General features: G+C 46.3%; 2 protein-coding genes across 3 annotated transcripts in view; one reads left to right on the top strand and one right to left on the bottom strand.

Annotated features, from left to right (window-relative positions):
* SNX4 (sorting nexin 4) overlaps positions 1-4,507 on the bottom strand; it is a gene marked incomplete at its 5' end in the record, with an annotated part of 35,849 nt that extends 31,342 nt beyond the window's left edge. The window contains one exon of the mRNA XM_081008437.1: positions 4,328-4,507. Coding sequence (XP_080864563.1) covers positions 4,328-4,507 — 180 coding nt within the window. The remainder of the gene's footprint in view (positions 1-4,327) is intronic.
* The window catches only part of LOC308478115 (TGF-beta receptor type-2-like), a 37,137-nt gene continuing 28,665 nt past the window's right edge, over positions 4,436-12,907 (top strand). The window contains exon 1 of one of the 2 annotated variants that reach the window (XM_081007429.1): positions 4,436-4,575. Coding sequence is in view for 1 of the 2 variants with exons in the window: in XM_081007428.1 (XP_080863554.1) it covers positions 11,233-11,284 (52 nt within the window). In the remaining variant the exon portion in view is untranslated. Of the gene's footprint in view, positions 4,576-11,064; positions 11,285-12,907 lie in introns of those variants that run through there. The other variant, XM_081007428.1, reaches the window with a different exon arrangement.

Below are 12,907 nucleotides of genomic sequence, written 5' to 3' on the forward strand. Positions count from 1 at the left end.
CAGTGTGCTTGTGGAGCCTCTGGGGACACTCTTTCGCCATATGCTGTGGATCATCGCAGATGTAACACTTCCTGTTCCCTCTAGGAGGCTTCGCTTTCACTGCTGCCGGTGCTAGGGCTCTGGCTGCTGACTGAGCCCTTGCACCTCCAACCTCCATAGGTTCCGCTCCTCCTCCTGGCGGAGGCGTGGATTGCGCACGCGCTGCTTCTCTGGGAAGGAAGGAGGAGCCCCTGGCTGGTTCGCGCCCTCCACGCCCTTCGTCCCTGCTCCACGGACGTCCTTCCAGCCGCACCCCCACCGCCAGCGCCCTCTGAACGATCTCCTGCGTGGTCCGGGGTCTCTCCCCCCTCGCAATTTCATCTTTAACCGAGCCGTGCAATCCCTCCCAAAACAGGTCTCTTACAGGAGCCGAATCTCTGTCCCATTCCAGGGCACTGACCAAAGCGAAAAAGCGGGCATGGTACTGCCTTACGCTGGCCCTCCCTTGCTTCAGTCCATGTATCTCCTGCCGAGCAAGATCCACGTCAATGCTTGATAAAAAGCACCCATCCATCGCTTTAATAAAGGCATCCGCATTTTGGAGCGCCGGATCCTTATCTCTCCACAAATTGCGCAGCCATGCTTTAGCATCTCCATGCAAATGGGACATGATGAATCCCACTTTCTCTTGCTCATCTCTAAAGTCTTTGTTCAGCAGTTGCAGTGCACACATTACATCTGCTCTAAAGTTGGGGTACTGTTGCAAATTCCCATCGAAGTGAGAGACCAGACCGCCTGTTCGTCTCCCCAACCCAATCCCCTCCGGTTTGGGTGTCAGTTGCCCTTGCTTCGTAAGCACTTCCAACCTGACCTGGAGATCCCTGTAGGCGGCAGCTGCGTCCTCCTCTCTCTTCCTGGATGCAAGAGCCTCGGCATTCAGTCGTGTCACTGCTTCTCTGAGTTCCACTATCTGCTGTTCGGCCGTCATGTTGTCTGCCGTTCGTGAGCTCGCTAGTAGGCACCCGCTTTCTCTCCTCTCCGCGAGGACGTAGATGCCCACAATCTTGAGATGGAGCTTACTGTCAGAGCTGCTTCCAGATCCTAGCTCACAGAGGATCACGCTAGCCAGCGATCATTAAATAAAAGTCTTTATTGAGTTACAGTTTCCATTCTCAAGCTGCTGCGTGCAACTCTACGTCTCATGGTTAGATCGGCGAAGCTCCATCTGAGTCTCCGCCCTTTGTACACCAACTTAATATCCTAGCCTTGCTCCACCTTTTCCACCTGACTGTTCTTCTCTGGGTCCCTCTGCCCCCCGGGGTCTCTTCCTTCCGGGATTCCTCTGACGCTGACGCTGACCCCCCTGACTCTTCTCCCTCCTTTCGGCGGGCTTTAGGACCTGGCTCCCTTTCCGGGCTGCCTACTGCGCCACCTTCCTGTGCATTTGAACTTGGTGCGCGCGCCCAACCTTCCACCTTCCGTCTGACCGTTTCTTCGCTCCCCGATGGAGGTGTGGCCACTCCTGACTCGTGCCCTCCCCCCTGTTGTGAGCTGCCAGCGCTTGACCCCTGGCGCCCTTCCTCTTCCCTGCTCTCTGGCGGTGACGCTGGTCCCGATTTCCAACTGCTCCCCTCTGAGTCCCCTCTGGCTTTATCTTCCTGGGGTGTCCCCCTAGGCTCCCCCCTTGCCCTGGCCACTGGTGCTCCTTTCTGTGAATCTTCTGATTCACTGGAAAGACTCGGAGATCTCGGGTCGTCGTCATCACTCATCTTTTCTTCTGCCTCCTCCCCCTCGCTCTCTGTTTCCTCCCTTGCTCTTGCCTCTGCTCCTGAACCCCTGACAGTACCCTATTTGTCTTTTAACTACACCAACAATGAGCGATGGTAGGTAGGTGCATACTGTACACTGAAGCTTATGGCACAGCAGAAGCTTTCTCATATTGTACCACATGCTATTCTTATGTGGAAGAAAATAAAGAATTAAAAACGGGGGACTTTCCAGCATTCCCTTTGTGTTTCTGCTTGCTTGGACCGTCATAAAGTTAATACACTTCTTACATACAATCTTGCCAGTGAAGAGCTGCTTCAGCTATTAAGTATTAAAAAGGAAAGCTCCACATGTACATGTGGAGAGGAGTCATGACTGGCCATGCCTCCTTGCCATATATGCACCCTTTATGTGGAGTAATACATATGTATGTAGTACTTCAAATATGACAGCAAGTACACATACTGTATGCTCAGTGATAGGTGAAGTAGCCATAATCCTACTTTTTCACCTTAGTCTGTTAGCTTCCCAATCTTTATCCCCTCCTCAAATGCTGGTGCTCATGTGCATGTTCACAATCACTTAGTTCAAATGTTGCTACCATTTCATATCCACAAGCCAGCTGGTATAAGATGTCCCTCTCTTTCATATAGTATATTTCAGTCCCAATTTTTGTCACTAAATAGCCAAGCCAAATAGCAAAGTAAGTTAAACTAGAGAGAACTAGATCTAATAGGCCAAAAATACAGAAGGGCAGCCCTGTATAGGGAAGTTTTTAATGTTTGATGTTATGCTTTTATACTTGTTGGAAGCAACAAAACTGATGGGCAGGGTACTATTATATTATTTCAGTTGGCCATTTAGAGAATGGGTTATGGGGTGTTAGCAGAATGATAGTACCTACGGAGGAGGACACATTGTGCTCCTTCTTGGGTAGTTAATCCCCACCCTGCACTCAGCTCTCATCTGTGGCTCTGTGTCAGCATGTGACAAGTACCACACACAGAGAACAACTTCAAGTGGCTGGCTAAAATAGGTAAAGATAGCTGAGGGGTCTCAACCCCTCAGTGAGTTAGGGACTTCCTTGCATGTGTAGACAGGGTCTGACAGATTGAGCGGATGAGGCAAACAGTGGGTCCAAAGGTCAATAAGGTGGTTTCTGCACATACTGTAGAGGGAAGTGAGGGTCAAAAGGGGTTCGTCAACCTGGGAAGGTTGAAACCAATGAAACTTACTTCAGAGTACACATGCTATAAGTGGTGCTGTACATTACCACAAGTAGTGCTTTAAATTAAACCTCTGCTTGAATACACACACTAGAGTAACAAGTTTCAGCCTATTTTGATCCAGGGTCTACCTTTAACCAAGGCATGAATCTGGGAACCCACTTACATTTTTAAAGCATGTACCGTATTTGTACGGCAGTAGTGCAGCTCTTGCAACCCACCTTAGAGCATGTTGTGACCCTGAAGTGGGTCCTAGCTCACCAGCTAAAGACCAATGCAACAGTGTGCCTTAGGCAGACCACCTGCTTCAGTTAGTATTATTTATTCAATCTGCATTATCATCCTTCATCCAAATATCACAACACAAAAACACGAAAAGAGGCACAAAATACATAACAAAGCAGAAATGAACCAGGAACGTGGAGATGGTGGTGCCATGCAAAGTGCTCTGCACACTACAGTGGTGCTTCTGGTTACGTACTTAATTCTTTCCAGAGGTCTGTTCTTAACCTGAAACTGTTCTTAACCTGAGGGACCACTTTAGCTAATGGGGCCTCCCGCCGCTGCCACGCCGCCGCTGCGTGATTTCTGTTCTCATCCTGAAGCAAAGTTCTTAACCCAAGGTTAGCAGGTTTTCTGGGTTAGCAGAGTCTGTAACCTGAAGCATATGTAACCTGAAGCGTATGTAACCCGAGGTACCACTGTACTGCCAAGTCTTTACCATCGTTATTGTCAACCCCTGAATTCCTAGGAGGGTTAAGAGGAGGACAGCAGTTCTGAGGGCGCTGAGGGAATTTCGTCAACAATGACGGATACAGTAGAATCTTTATTTGCATCAGCCACTAGCCATAGCAATAAAATAAAATGTACTGAAGAGAAGAGGTAAAAACTTTGGGGGTTTACATTAATAATCAAATAATAGATCTTATTCTAATTGCCCCCGCAATTTGATTTCGTTAACCGTGACAGAGGAGAGGGGTTTCAGCTGGAGAGGCTTTCCTCACCTGTGCACGCTCAGCTGCACCTGCCAGAACTCCCAGCGGAGAAAAACTCTTTAGAGCCCAGAGGTTCCCCCTCCCCCTCCCTGCTTCTCAACGGTTAACGCCCGCGGGACCCCCTCCCTCCCACCCACATCATGCAACTAACCCTCCCGAGTCCCCACCCCAGCCCCCCAGCTCAAACCCAGCCTCCCTCTGCCCCCACCCACCCCCTTTCCCGCCCTCTCAGGCCCTCCACCAACACGCCCGCCTCTTGCCCTGCCGCCCTTCCCCTTCTCCGCCGGGGAAGCGGGACTAGGGCGAGGGCCGCGGCCTAACTGCCCTCCTGGTCCCCGGGAGCGGCGCAGCTCCCCTCACCGCGTAAGTGGCCGGGGAGGCGGCGGCCGCCGCCGCCTCGTCGTCTTCCTCCTCCTCAGGCCCGGGGCCTCCGGGAGACTCGGGCTCCTCGCCTTCCTGGCTGCTGGTGCTGCTGGTGCTGCCGCCGCCGCCGCCGCTGCTGCTCCCGCCGCCAGGGCTCTCGGCACCGGGATGCTCCATGGAGGACACAAGGGGGGAAAGGGACGCGGAGACTCCACCGCGCAGGCGCGGAAGGCTCCCTGCCTGAGGTAACTACGCGGAAGGCGGAAGGAGGGAGTGGGCGGGGAGAAGGGGGCGTGTCTTCCCCGATAGGTGGTACAGTAGTCTCTCTCTCTTTCTCTCTCTCTCTCTCTCTCTCTCTCGCTCTCTCTCTCCCTCCCTCTCTCCCCGCCCCCTAAGCCCAAGCCCTTTCACGCAGCTCTACTGAAAACGTGAAGTGGAACACACTCCTTGAGAAGGAGTAGTACCCGCTAGTATGCTCTCTCCCCCGCCCCAGACCTTCCTTGGAGGTTTTTAAGCAGAGATCTGTCATGTTGAGATCCCTCGCACCGCAGGGGGTTGGGCTAGATGACTCTGGAGGTCTCTCCCAGCTCTACTATTCTGTGATCGTATGGTCCTCGGCACCACTAAGGCGAGATTTGCACCGCTTGATCACCCGGGTGCTGTGCATGTTTCGGTGGGACTTTGCTAGCATCAGTGGTCACTGACTTGAAGCCTGTATATCTTGTTGCGTGCATGTTGTTGCTCAGAAGTTGCGTCTTGGCAAATCCCAGTGGGGCTCGCAAGCAGCCTGACTCATTGGCTACAGTGAGAGATACTCTCCTTGGGTAACTTCCGCCCCACCGACGCCTCCCGCCGTGCAGGTTTTTTTTGCATGTCTAATCGAAGCTCCGGAAGTGAATTCCACCTTATTTGGTGGGGCTTACTATCTAGTAAACGTGTTTAGGCTTTATGTGTTTTCTCAGGCTGTAATACGATATACTGTACACTGGGATTAATGGGAGAATCAGTAAAGAAGAGAGGGTGTGTACCTTTGCATGTGCAGTCTTAATTCTTGCAGACCCCCATGGTCTGATTCCCCTTCCTGATTAAAGGTCTGATTAAAGCTGTCGCAAAATATATGATATCTGGGGTATAGACAAGGCAGTGCTATGGGGGGTATGTGTGTGTGTATGTGTGTATGCAAATACGTGGGGAGGGGAACCAAACTGGGTCTTTGACCCAGGTGAAATAAAACCTAGTTTTGCAACAGTTGTAAGAATCTACCAGTATTTCCATGCACACGTGAGTTTTAATTAAACACAATACATTTAAAACACATGACTTCTGCCAAAGAATCCTGGGAACTGTACTTTGTTAAGGATGCTGGGAATTGTTTCTAAGTGAAGATACAGTTCCCAGAGATTCTTTGGCAGAAGTCATATGCTTTAAAAACGCTTTAAAAACCAGCAGCACTTACAGACTGGCTGAACTCCACCACAATTGCTCCCTCCAAACCTCCTTGCCCAAACTACAACTCTCCACAGGCCTCAAAGGCTGGTGCAAAGGCTTGTGGGATTGCTAGATGCCGTTCCTGCACTCTTTGGGAGGCAATTTTTGCCCCCTTCAGTGTCATTTCCGGGTTCTGGCAATGCATAGTCACACATGACTTGAATGCGCATAAATGGGGAGTTGCCGGTACACTGTTTAATGCAGACTACTTTTGAGTCTTATTTAAGCCAAGCATTCAACACTTTAAGCCTCTCCCAGGCCATGTTAACAAGACAGGATGGAACTAGGCAATTTGCCTGGCTGTGCTGAATGTTGTTCAGCTCAGAGATAACCCCATCAAAAGAGAAGAGAGCTAGCAAGACAGCAAGGCCCTGTGTATGCTTTAATGCGGGTAAGGAAGTCAAAAGGTCTCTTTGAGACTCTTCCAGATTTGCTTTTGTTGTCATGAGAGAAGATACAATCCCAAGTTTCCCATTATCTTCATCTTTAGAACCCAGCCATAACAATAATGCTTGATGAGGCATATATGGGATTCGCACAAGTATTTCAGCATCACTGGGGTGGGTTCAGAAAATTCCAATATGCATATCCTTTAAAATGGAAGTGTAACTGATGCAAGAGACATATCTTACTGAATATCTAGAGTAAACACCCCAAAGACCACTTCATAACGGGAAACAGATTTTGGGCGACTGTGCAATCATGCATAAAATGGACTATTGGTTTATAAAACAAATCTTAAATCAGTCATACTCAAAGGGCACATCGGCAGTTCACATTCTTAAAAGGAGTGTTTGTTATAATAAAATGTTCGTTGTAAAAACTTGGGAAATTCTATCTGACTAGGAATGAATGGGCAAAGGTAACAATTAAAATAACCTTGGAAGAAATTTGTACAAACAATGGAGACAACAGAATAGAAACCAGATACACTGAAAGCACTCAAAAGGTCTTTAAAATCATCTTTGAGTTTATTTTAACTGGAGTTGTGAAGGGAGGATAGGTTAGAGAGGTCAAATGCATGCAAGTTTAGTACAGTATGAATGTTTTGCTTGCAATAGCTAAAAGCTAATTTTACAGATGGAGAAATGCATTCAAAGACAACAGTTGATAAAATAGGTTTAAGGGTAGAGTGGCCCATTAGAAGAAACCAAGATGTCTTGATTGCTGGGACATCAGAAGAGGATTTTGATCCTTGTAACTTTTTGTAGTTTGGTCAGTTGAACAGGAAAAAAGTTTCATGGAAATCTGAACTATAGGTACAGCAGAACTATCACAGCCACATTCACCTGTGTTCAAAGCATACAAAGCAAGTCTGATACACACTGATAAGCAGTAAGCACATGTTTGTGCAAACAAGATTTTAAGGCTTCTTCTGTATGTAAGTAAACTCATTTCCTTAGGGAATATTGCCTTTTCTTCTCTTTGGGCTTAACACTAGGATAACAATATTGTTATAAATAAAATATTGGGGGGCGGGCCAGGTAAGCCCTATCTTGGATAATCGATCACAAACCATTTGAATGGCAATGCCCATCAACATTGAGGGCATGGCCCCCTCAAATATTTTATTGGGGAGCTGAAGGGACCTTGGCCCCTAGGAGTTGGCTCCTATGGATTGCTAAAATTTGCCAGTTCCACATAGACAATACACAGCTGTTACACTGTATTCATCTTAGTGGGCTGTCTTCTGATCATTAGGTTACAAGTTCTGGAGGACTTCCTTAATCATGACATTACTGATGAAGCAAGTAATAAAAATAGGGTTGCCATACATTTGGAATTTCCCGGAATAGCCGGGATTAGACACAATTTTAATGTCTGGATTTTCACTTTTTGAAATATGGCAACCCTAAAAAAGAGGCCATAAGATGGAAAAGGGAATGGACTTGTAAGGCAAGACACAAAACACATTCCCGGTAATGAAACGTATGCCATGAGAGTGCAGTACAGAAGTTGAGTTACACTTTTGTGTTCACCATTTTCATTTTTCACTTGCCCACTTCTGGCGTGTTAAATGTTTGCCAGCTCTTCCATGATTGTTGGCTGTGTAATTGATCTTATCTCCCTCTACTGGTCTATTGTTTCCAAGTTATGTTTCCTGCTTGCTGGCAAGAATGCACTTAGATGTGGATATTTTTTGTAGAACAACATAGAAAACTGCTTTGCACTGAGTCAGACCTTTGGTGCATCTAGCTTAGGACTGCCTAAGGTGACTGGCAGGAGTTCTTCATGGTCTTAGACCAGAGGTTTTTGCAGCCATGGCTGAAGATGGCAGGGTTTGAAGAGGGAATCTTTTGCACGCAAGGGGTGTGCTCGACTTTAGACCTCCTCCAAGTAAACTGTGAAAGTATGCTAACTGCATTTTTGGTCAGACTCTCCTATCCCAGCCTGAGTTCAGGGGGAAACCTGTTGTTCCTGTCTGAAGCAGAAGCAGCTGTGCACAACACTGATTGGCGGGGAACTGGTGAGATCACTAACATACACATACATCTCCAAAGGAGATTTTCAACATTTAAACAATTGATGCTGCTAATGCTGCTTTTTTGTTGTTGTTTTCTTTGGAGAGAGGGTGAATATTTATTTATTTATTTATTTATTTATTTATTTATTTATTTATTTATTTAAATATATATCCAGTACTGTGGAAAAATAAGAAGGCAATCTGCTTGAGGCACTGGTAAAATGGGTTATTCATTCACCATTTGATCTGCTGCCCAGTATGTCTGTTGAATGGGATATGAAGGCACCCTGCTTTGTATGCATGTACACACGCTGACATGATCTTTGAAGAGGTCTTTGTAGCCAAAGGTCTTAAATTCCAGTATGCTGTGGACTAGGGTGCATTTTAATTTTGTATTTACTATAATAAAAAAAGGCAAATGCATTTGCTTGTGATGTAAAGGATGTATAAGATGAAAAATCCTAGCGGACAGTAATTAAAAGTAAATAATCATTGGTGGCCTTTTCAGCCACAAAAACATTTGCAAAAGGTGCCAAAGCCTGAAGGAAATGATGATTGGAAAAAGGGGGGGGGGACCCTCATATATTGCTGTAGCAGCTTCAGAGATGCCTCCGCATGTAAGCGGAATGGCTGTAAAGAGACCACAAAGACTGCAGGAGGGCTGGGGAAAGCGAATATTAAGCCAAGCAGAAGCAGAACCCATAAAACAGAGTATCTGGAAAGTTTTCAGGGGAAAAAGAGGAGATGGCAATATAATAATAATAATAGTAATAATAATAATAATAATAATAATACCCCACCCATCTGACTCCGTTTCCCCAGCCACTCTGGGTGGCTCACAGCATATATCAGAACCTAGTAAGACATCAAACATTAAAAACTTCCCGATACAGGTCTGCCTTCAGATGTCTTCTAAAAGTCAGATAGCTGTTTATTTTCTTGACATCTGAAGGTTAGGGTGTTCCACAGGTAGGGCGCCTCTACTGAGAAGGCCCTCTGCCTGGTTCCCTGTAACTTCGCTTCTCACAGTGAGGGAACCAGCAGAAAATCCTCAGAGGAGGACCTCAGTGTCTGGGCTGAATATATACTGAAGCCAGAAGAAAAAATGCTAATTTCTTTCAGCTCATAAACACCAAATATCCACAAAGATAACATGAATGGTTATGATATTCTTGCAGAGAAACTGGTCAGGGATATATGCCAGTGGAATTTAAGTGTCTGACTGCAATGACAATTCTTGCCACTGAAATATTAATGTATTAATTGATCTTCCTCCTTTTCCTCTATGGTATTATGTATTGCATATTATTCTTTACTGTTACTCGCTCTCGGCCACCTGTCCCCATCATCAGTCTAGCTGTTGTATACCAGCAGGAGCTTCTGATGTGAACTGATGGCACCATGCTGAAAATATATTAAAAAATCACTGCAGCCAGGTTATCCAGATCTGGAAATGATCATAGCTGGCAAACCAGAGAAGAGGTACTCCTAACTGCTGAGGTCATGCAGACATGAACTGACAACTTAGTATTGAGGAACACCCCCAGACTAGGTGCCTGCTACCTCATCCAGAACAGGTTGTCTCCCTAAACGCCAGGCATGGAACAACCACTTGCCCACAGCATCTCCACCTTATGGGGGATATAGCTTTAGTTTATCGGTCCTCATAGAGCCAGTTACTGCTTGCAGGCACCACTTGCAAAGCCCAATTCAGATGGAACCAGGAGGTAGAACTGGTTGTCATCAGCATATCGATGACAAGCGTGCTCCGCATCTCTGAATACCCCTCGTCAGCAGTTTCTCAATGGCCAAGGAGCTGAGCTGAAGTCCCCTGAGTTCTACGTCTGGTAGGAGTAGCCCTGTAGGAAGGAGCAGAACCACTACAGTACAGTGCCTCCCTCTCCCAGCCCAAGGAGCTGCCACAGGGAGAAATGGAAAAGGAAAGCCAACGGAGCAGGCCCCCACCACCACCACACTCCATCTCTTCCCTAATTAACAGTCATCAACCAGAGTGAGCAAAGGCTGCTTCAGTACAGTGGTACCTCAGGTTACAGACGTTTCAGGTTACAGACACTTCAGGTTACAGACTCTGCTAACCCAGAAATAGTACCTTGGGTTAATAACTTTACCTCAGGATGAGAACAGAAATCCCGTGGTGGCAGCGGGAGGCCCCATTAGCTAAAGTGGTCCCTCAGGTTAAGAACAGTTTCAGGTTAAGAACGGACCTCCAGAACGAATTAAGTTCTTAACCTGAGGTACAACTGTACTGTGTTTCAGACCTGAAGCCAGACTGAAAGGTTAAAATAGGGTATGCTTTTGTATCCTTTTAAGATCTTTGGACTAGTTTTAAAGAAAATCTTTCAAAAAAGCAACAACAACAACAACAACAAACCCAATGATGATAACGGCAACATGCTTATAGCAATGAATGTACAGATGTTTTCCTGAATGTCGGATTTTGGTATTTGATTAAACTTAACATCAAATTCCAGTACTTTCTAAAGGAAAGTGATAACATAGGGAAATTGTCACTGCTGGATTCTTTCATTCTCTTTCCAAGAAAAGGATTTGTACATCTAATCTTAGTAGACCTGTTAAAATTAGAGGCAGGAATTTGGTGCTCTTCAAACAGCGTTGGACCATACAGAGCCGTTTTTTCCTGAAGCAGCTTAGCATTGTCATCATTATATCAAGCCCTGCTCTCTGTGCCAACTTTTCCCTCCCCATCCTCCCCCTCCCATATTTGTGTGTGTTCAGAGAGTCAAGCTTAGCCTGCTCATAAACTTCAGTTCCTGGGCGGACCCCACACACGCACAGCTGGATTTGAAACAGCTGGATCTGCCTCCCCTTCAATTTTAGACAGGAGCCCCACAAGCTCTGGATGGGCTGGCGGAGGATGAACCGATCAACGCTGTGAAGCAGGGATTCAGTTGCTGGCAAGATCCAGAAAATGGGTTACTGGAGGAGCCTCACTCTGAGTCTGCTACTGCTGCTGTTGCTCCGTGAGTAAAGAAAAGAAGGGCTTCTGCTTCAGCTGTGCAAAGCAAGAGGCTGTTTATGTTTCTTCTCTCAGCTCCCTTCTCCTTTGCTGACGACTGGAAGGATAAGAAATGTCTGATAATTTGGTATAAGCGCTAGTTGCAAGGCAGGCTTGAAAATCCAATCTCTGCTTCTTTCTATCGGTAGATGTTTGTCCTCTATAGTCAGCCTTCTTGTAGCTGCAACTGTTACGGTACTTGCTGTAACCAAACGTGGGTTAATGTTAGATGAAGAAACTAATGGTTTTCTTGGGGGGAGGGAATTGCATTGGTTGTTTTTACATTGTATTGCAGCATTTTAAAATCAGCGGAAAGACTTGGTTGGATAGTTTGAGATGGTCAGGGTTTTGAGATGGTTGTAACATAGCTTGTGTCACTCTCACATTGACCCATTCACACAAATTTAAGTGCAGTACTAACTAAACCAATTAAGTATGATGTGGAGGGAAATGAGGATTTCTGCCATTGCATCTAGCTGCTTGGCAAGGCAGCCCAACTATCGCATAAGTAAATAATTCTTTGTGGCAAGCACTGTGTTTCTGTTTCTGTTAACAGTCTGTTAATACTGAAGATACAACTTCCATGCATGGATTTGATAGTATGCCCCACCAGGCTGCAGAGGCTCTTGTTTAAATCATAGATGCACACATGTAGATGCTATATATACACAAGTCAGAAGAAGTATATACACTTCTCATATATATATATATATATATATATATATATATATATATATGTGGCGCAAACAGCATGGCTTTATATGGGATTTGTTTATTGCACTGATACACAACATTTTAACAAAAAATGCATTCTGTGTCATTCTATGAAACCATAAGGGTGCCTTTTGATGGATGATTACTTGGCTGTCAGTTATGGCAATTCAGTGTACCCAACGCCTGGAGGGTAAGGCTATCAGTGGCTACTAGGCATGATGGCTGTGTTCTGCTTCAGAGGAAGTATGCCTCAGTATGCTAGTTTCTGGGAATCATAAAGGGGGGAATCATAAAGCAGGGAGAATTCTGTCGCTCTCAGATCTTGTTTGCAGGCTTCTCATAGGCATTTGGGTCTTACATCTGATCCTGCAGAGCTCTACATAGGCTCATGTGCAAGCCACACAGACAGGACCCTGCCTGTTCCATGTGCTGCAGTTTCCCACAAGCACAAATAACAGAGCAAGGGTTATCCTGGGGGGGGGGCACTGTTTAAGTAACCTATTTTGGCAGCATTGTCATGTTTCTTCCTGCACAACCCTGAGCTCTTCTTCATGATTCTGTTTCTCCCCCTTGCACGGGACAGGACGACAAGAACAGGGGCAGGCTCCTAGAATTATATACCCATGAAGCTGCCTCATGCAAAATCAAAGCATCAATGCCTCTGGTCAAATAGTGCCCACTACAGCCTTCAACAGCCTGGTGGCCTTCCAGGTGTTTGCAGTAGGTAGGAGTTGGAGTCCAAAACATCTGGAGAGCACCAAGTTGGCAAAGACTTATCCCCTTCATTTGACAATGGCTCTGCCAGTTCTCAAGTAGAGGTCTTGCCTAGACTTCTTTGTTTAATAAAACGTATGTATACCACTTGACGGTCAAA

Source organism: Podarcis pityusensis (assembly GCF_964106645.2).
Source record: "Podarcis pityusensis genome assembly, chromosome: 1".
NCBI classification, from domain to species: domain Eukaryota; kingdom Metazoa; phylum Chordata; class Lepidosauria; order Squamata; family Lacertidae; genus Podarcis; species Podarcis pityusensis.